Source organism: Pediculus humanus, genomic scaffold, assembly GCF_000006295.1.
Source record: "Pediculus humanus corporis 1103172108287 genomic scaffold, whole genome shotgun sequence".
In the NCBI taxonomy this organism is placed as follows: Eukaryota; Metazoa; Arthropoda; class Insecta; order Psocodea; family Pediculidae; genus Pediculus; species Pediculus humanus.
The window spans coordinates 621077-628036 of NW_002987856.1; the positions used below are offsets into that span (position 1 = coordinate 621077).

The 6960-nt window shown below is 26.2% G+C and overlaps 2 protein-coding genes across 2 annotated transcripts; one reads left to right on the forward strand and one right to left on the reverse strand.

The window, feature by feature from the left end:
• Window positions 1-493: 493 nt before the first annotated feature.
• Window positions 494-1779, reverse strand: Phum_PHUM530380 (uncharacterized protein; the record flags this gene model as incomplete). Its single annotated transcript, XM_002431436.1, has 3 exons — window positions 494-1179; window positions 1275-1422; window positions 1525-1779. The coding sequence occupies 3 exons, from the start codon at window positions 1777-1779 to the stop codon at window positions 494-496; spliced, it is 1089 nt and encodes a 362-aa protein (XP_002431481.1).
• Window positions 1780-5599: 3820 nt separating this feature from the next.
• Phum_PHUM530390 (zinc finger protein SNAI1, putative) lies at window positions 5600-6852 on the forward strand (the record flags this gene model as incomplete). The annotated part of the gene is made up of 3 exons (XM_002431437.1): window positions 5600-5728; window positions 5807-6134; window positions 6548-6852. The coding sequence occupies 3 exons, from the start codon at window positions 5600-5602 to the stop codon at window positions 6850-6852; spliced, it is 762 nt and encodes a 253-aa protein (XP_002431482.1).
• Window positions 6853-6960: the final 108 nt, after the last annotated feature.

Genomic DNA, 6960 nt, shown 5'->3' on the forward strand with positions numbered 1-6960 from the left:
TTATAAGATAATAATAATAATACTATAAAAGTTATCCCTTATCGTAAAAAAATAAATAAATATTAATTATTATTATTATTATTGTTGTTATTTTTGATATGTTAAATTTAATAATAAACCGAAAACAGTCTTTTGATTGGCCCCTTTTATATTAATAATAATACTTTTAAAAAAATGCAAATAAATAAATAATAATAATAATAAGTAAAAAAATTGCAATGTGCCTTTATCACAGTAATAATATCATTCATAAGCGTTTGATAATTTTGTGATGTGTAATGATAATAATAATAATTATTAATCGTTTTGTAGTATGGTATAACCTCAATTATTTTTTTTTCTTTTGGTTTTTACTCGAAAGAACATAAACTTAAAACTTGCTTTCCAATATGGATAACCTTTTTTGTGAGGACGGAAACTCAAAAACCAAAAAAATATAAATTAAATCGTTATGAAAAAAAAAAAAAAAAAAACTTATCAATTTGGCTAAAGGTTATTGACTTTTTGCAAATTTTTTATTTTTACTTTTTCTACGAGCTTTAATTTTAGATAAAATCTCATATGCTTGTTGTATTTCCATGAATTTATTTTGTGCAGCCGCTTTCAAATCTGGATTTTTCACTTTATCTGGATGAAATTCTTTCGATAGAGCTCTCCATTTTGACGTGATTTCCGATTGGGAAGATGTCAAATCGACTCCTAATACTTTATACGCGTTGATTTCCCCATGCGGATCTGACAAGTCAATTATTTGTTGCCATATTTCGTAGAAACCGTGATGTTGAGCGAATATGTATGTGTCGTACAAACATTGATTTAAATCGACCCACCAAGGAGATGTGAAAAAATGTGTGAATGCTTCTTGTATTGGAATTTCTTCTCCATCGCTATCTGTTAGTTTTCCATTGAAAAATATAAAACTACACAAGAGAGTGAGATAAATGAATCCACATGTCGAGAGAATTGTTACACGATGAATCATATCACGTTTTTTTCTAGGTTTTCTTCTCCATTCTTTTGATAGATGATCGAATGCCAATGACGATGCGACACTCATGAGCGAAAACCATGTTGTTTCATCTTCTAAATACATTGAAAATGGATAAACTGCATATGCAGCTGCTAGTGACCACCATATTGATCCTTTTTCTTTACCAATATTTCCCACCAACCAAACTCCTGCAATAATTCATACATATCGTCACAATGTTTACCCATCTTCTACCAATTCATTCTCTGACACATAATTACCCAGTTGAATTTACACGACTCACCTATAGCATTAGCCAGAGGTACTAAAATGGTTAAAAAATTCAAATCGAAACCGTTTATAGGTTCAGGTGGAATAGCATATCTGACCAACGATCCGAAATAATAACCGAAAAATAACATTCCCAAAAAACGAGTAACAGAAAATGGAGGCTAAAATAAAAAAGTGTGTGTATATTATTTTTGGAGAGAAATTTTGACCCAGTTTGAAATTTAAATCTCCATTTGAATTATAAATTAATGGATTAAACATACTTTTCCATTCGATTTCATACGACTAATATGTTGTTTGAGATAATTTTCATCGTTGTTTGCTTCACCTATATATCTTTTCAAACAAAATAAATCTCTCAACCATCCAACTCCGAAACCACCACCTATAGTGGACCATGTTAAAAAAGCATGAATATCTCTTTCCAAATAAAAATGATGACCGCCAAATAATCCGAAAAAAAACCATAAAAAATATGTAATAACAGTGCTTTTTTCATTTGGTCTCGTGGCTCCCATTTTTCTTCTTCCTATTATTTCTAATATGTACCACTACTACCACTACATATAATAAAACTTGTTTTAAAAAAAAATTACATAAATAAATAAAAATAAAATAAATAAAATTAATTAATTAATATATCCCGAATTAAAATAATTATAAAATAAATAAATAAAAATAAAAAATTATAAAAATAAAAAAATAAAAAAAGTTTTACAAATTAATTATATACGAGTAAACAATACATTTCAAGTTCAATGACACATCATATATAGACGCGTTGCCAACATGACAAAATTGTTAAAAAAAAAAAAGGAATAAATTTAACGGTTCATTTCACGTGATAATTTTTTTTTTCCTTTTTTTTTTTTTTTTTAAAAATTTAACGTTTTTTTTTTTTTAAGTTTTCTTTTCGTAATTAATTTGAAATAAAAATTTATTATTTTTTTAAAATTTCAATTAATAAAATACGTTCTGAAATTAATTATTTTTTTCCTTTGAAAATTTTTTTTTGTTGTTACCATTTTTTTTATTCCTTTTTAAACATTATACTATGTGACGTTCGATTCGTATAACGGTTTTTAAATCTAATTTTTGTATTAAAATCTCGGACTTTTTTACAATACAAAAAAAAAAAAAAATCAATGAATCGAATTTTTATTTATTTAAAAGCTTCGAATGGTTTTAAAAAGAAAGAAAGAAAAGGACAGGTGAATAGCTAAAGCTTTGAAAATTGTTTTTAAAAAAAAAAAAAAGTAACAGCTGCTTATGAACATTTGCAATTAACCGACAGCTGTTGCAAAAAATTTCTTTTTTAATAAATTTAAATTTAAATATCGATATTTATTTAAAAATATAAAAAAAATGGCATCGCTAATAATAATAAATAAATAAATAAATAAATGATATGTACGGAGGAGGTTCATTTAAAATCATTATCAAAAAAAAAAAAAAACTATCATTTAGAAAAGAAGAATAAACAAAATTTTTTTTTTTTTTTTTTATAATTTTTAGGAGGTTTTTAAATAGAAAAAAAAAAAAAAAAAAAAAAATTTCAATTTAAAAAAACAAAATGAATGAACTCAATAAAAAAAGAAAAAAAAGTTTTTTAAAAAATCAAAAGATGAATCACTAACGGATGTTTATATACGAAACGAATGCAACAGATTTCAAAATGGTTTCGAATAAATAATAATAAATAATTTTTTTTTTTTTTTTTACCTAAGACATACAACGACCAACATAAAATAATAATAATAATAATAATAAATCGTTTTTTATAAAAAAAAGAAAAGTCTGGATTACAAAAAAAAAAAAAAAATTTGTAAACGATCAAAAACGAATGAATATAAAATCAAAAAAAACAATTTTCCTTTGATTTTCATTAAAATTTAAATTTTATTTAACAATAAATTTACACGTAAAAGTTTTCCCTTCCCCCCTCTTCTCTTCTCCTACCCTTCCCCCTTCCCTTTCCCCCCATCAAACGACAGCAACGTGTTACTTTTTTTTTGAGAGAGAAATTTCACATTTAAATCGTTTTTAAAAAAAAATGTTTCGTTTCATTATCGTTTACAAAAGAAAGAAAAATAAATTAAGAAAAATTTTCAAGAGTCCAGCATCCGCAGCATCAGCAACAGCATCAACATGAGAAAGATCAAAATTCATGATCTTAGTGGTTGATGGAAATTAGCCAAAAAAAAAAAAAAAAAAAAAACATGGGCGCAGCTCTCACTTTGTGTGTGTGTTTGTGTGTTTATTTTGTGTGTGTGTGTGTGTTTCCACAAATAGAAATTTATTCATTACAATCATTTTTAACCTTTTATATGTTTTTCGCCATTTTGAAAAAAAAAAAAGTTAAAAATGTGAACACGAAAAAACAAAAAAAAAACAACTTGTTGATTTTGATTATGATTTTTTTTTGTTTAGGGATGATGATGATGATTATGATGATTATGATTATGATGATGATGATGATGATGATGATGATGAACTATTGAACTTTTTGTTTTTATTACAAAAAAAATGATGCAAGTGGAGGTAAATAACGCGAGAAACATGTGTTTGTGGCACGCGCCGCCACATTCAAGGGGGGGAAAACAACCTCCCAAGTTTTTTTTCTTTTTTTTTTTTTTTTCTCTACTTGCATTGAACGATAGCAAATCGTTAAATTATTTAAAAACATAAATCTAAAAACACAAACGCACACACACACAAAAAACTTTATTATGTCACCCCCATCATCAATTTTTACCCCTACAGCAAAAAATTTCTTTTTTTTTAAACCTACAGCAAACTGTACATCCCTCTACTACCACCACCACCACCACCACCCATAAAAGTTTTCCTCTCCCTTTTTCGACAATCTACTATCAAAATGTACGACCTGTTATTATTATTATTATTATTATTATTAATTTTTTTTTTTTTTTCGAACAATAAATATCGATAAGAAAAATATATGTTTCCAAAAAGAAATGCAAAAGGAAAAAAAGTTTATAACTATCACGAATCCCTAAAAAAAAAAAAAAAAAAAAAAAAAAAAACGTGCCCGAGAGAGAGAGAAAGAGAGAGAGAGAGAGAGAGAGAGAGAGATTTATTTTGCTTCTTTCGGAGGATGCTTAAAGTTTTCAAAGTGGGGAAGATGGCATTAGTTAGTTAGTTCTTTGAGTTTATTCAGAAGCTTTTCTGCTTTTATTATTGGTCTATCCAACTTTTTTTCTATTTTTCTATTTTTCATGTTTAATTATTATTATTATTATTATTATTAATTTTTAGGGAATATTATTATTATTATTATTAATTTTATTAAGGTTTCGAAAAAAATTAAAAAGTGTGAGACTATAGTGCGGTTTTCGAAATCGAAAAAAAAAAAAAAAAAAAAAAAAAAATTTTTTTGTGTTTTGTAATGCCAAGAGCTTTTTTAATAACACATAAAAGGTACGAACAGGTACAATACGACAGAGGTAAACATTTCGTATAAATTAAAACCTATTATTATTATTATCATCACCATTTGTAAAAATTGCACAAATTTATTCACACGCGGAAAAAAATTTTTTTTCTTCGCGTTAATTTTTATTGATGATTTCTTATCATTTCCTACGAATTTTTTTTTTTTTTTTTACTGTTCGGTTGGTATTATTGATTTGAGGGTTATACTTATTTTAAAATAAATCACGTATTTAATAAAATAAAAATTTGTTTAGAAAAAAAAAAAAAAAATCTGAAACCTGTTTGAATTTTTGGATTTCATCGTCCCAAAAATAAATCAAAATAATGAAACGGAACCAAAAAAAAAAATTTTTTTTTTTTTAGTTTTAGTTTTAGTTTTAGTTGCCAAAACTAAAAAAAAAAAAAAAGAAAAAAAAAATTTGATTGACTTTTTATAAAACGCAAAGAAATAGTTAATGCGTTAAAAAAATATTTTTAAATTATTAGCTAATCACGTTTTTTTTTTTTTTTTTTTTTTTTAAAAAAATTCAATGGCCTCCTCTTTTCCCTCTCTCTCCTCTTATTATTATTATTATTATTAAATTAAATTTTGGCTAACCTTTTTTTTTTTTTTTTTTTTTTTATACAGATGAAAGTCCAGAATGTCTTGTAAAAACGGCAGAAATCGAAGGTTCAGGTGTTTTTAATTGTTTACCTATAAATAAAAATAATAATAATAATAATAATAAATTAAAATCGATACGAAAAAATATTGATAATAATGTAAATAACAAACGATATCATAGAATAAATAAATATTTTCAATGTAATGACGTCGTAAATAATAATAATAATAATAATAATAAAGAGGAATTATTTTTCGAAAATAATAAAACTATCACGATGGATAACAACAATACATCCGATGAATTTTATAATTTAACTAAATTAGCAGAAGTCAGTTTGGCAGCAGCAACAGGACAAATATTTTGGAATAATTATAGACACAGACTCGACGAAGGATGTTACGAGGTAAATAAATACATAAAATGGACGTTTTAAAAAAAAAAAAAAAAAAAAAAAAAATTTTTAATGAAATGGTTTTTTTAGAAATTACCCGAACAAGAATATCCCGAAGATCTATCACAAGATTCCATATCGAAATCCATAATCGAACATAAATCTACGGATATACACACGTGTCCGGAATGTGGTAAACGTTACAGTACGAGCAGTAATTTGGCCAGACACAGGCAAACTCACAGATCATTAGCAGATAAAAAAGCACGAGCTTGTCCTCATTGTGACAAAATTTACGTATCCATGCCGGCATATTCAATGCACGTGAGAACACACAATCAAGGATGTAAATGTTCGTATTGTGGAAAATGTTTTTCGAGACCTTGGCTACTACAGGGACACATAAGAACTCATACAGGTACGCCTAAAAAAAAAAAAAGCTCAATAACTGATGATGTTGTTCTTGTTTTCATGATGTCTTCTCAATACGATTTTCAATCTATCATTCGTTTGTTTCCTTTTCGTTACATTAATTGATCTATAAATAGTTTTATAACAACAACAACAACAACAACCAAGGCATAAAAATAAAACTTGTGGCGATAATGAATTAGCGTACTATTTAAAATCTCACCGAACCATTTTTAGATAGACAGACTCTCTCTCTCTCCCTCCACGCATAAACTACACCTGGACCATATTTAATTTAAAATTTCAAACAGGCGGCAGGAGTTTTTTTTTTTTTTTTTTATTACTTTTCGACTCGATATATATTCACGCGTTTATACACGCACGTACGCACTTTAATTAAATTTGTTATTTTTTTTACAGGAGAAAAACCGTTCAAGTGTACAGTTTGCAATAAAGCATTTGCTGACAAATCAAATCTTCGAGCACACATACAAACTCATTCGAATATGAAACCACACGTTTGTGGAAGATGCGGAAAAGCATTTGCATTAAAATCATATCTTTACAAACACGAAGAATCATCTTGTATGAAAACTCAATTGTCAACAACAACAACAACAACAACAAACGGTGATAAAAAAAATCAATCGAAAGAATCATTATATGGAAACAAACCGATATTATCAATACCAACACCGGTTATAAGTATTGCAATTAGAGTTTGATAAAAATTTTCATTATTATTATTATTATTATTAATTTTTCTTCTGCTTTTTTTCTCAATCGATATAATCAATAATAAATATCGATCGGTTTTATTGATAAAATATATA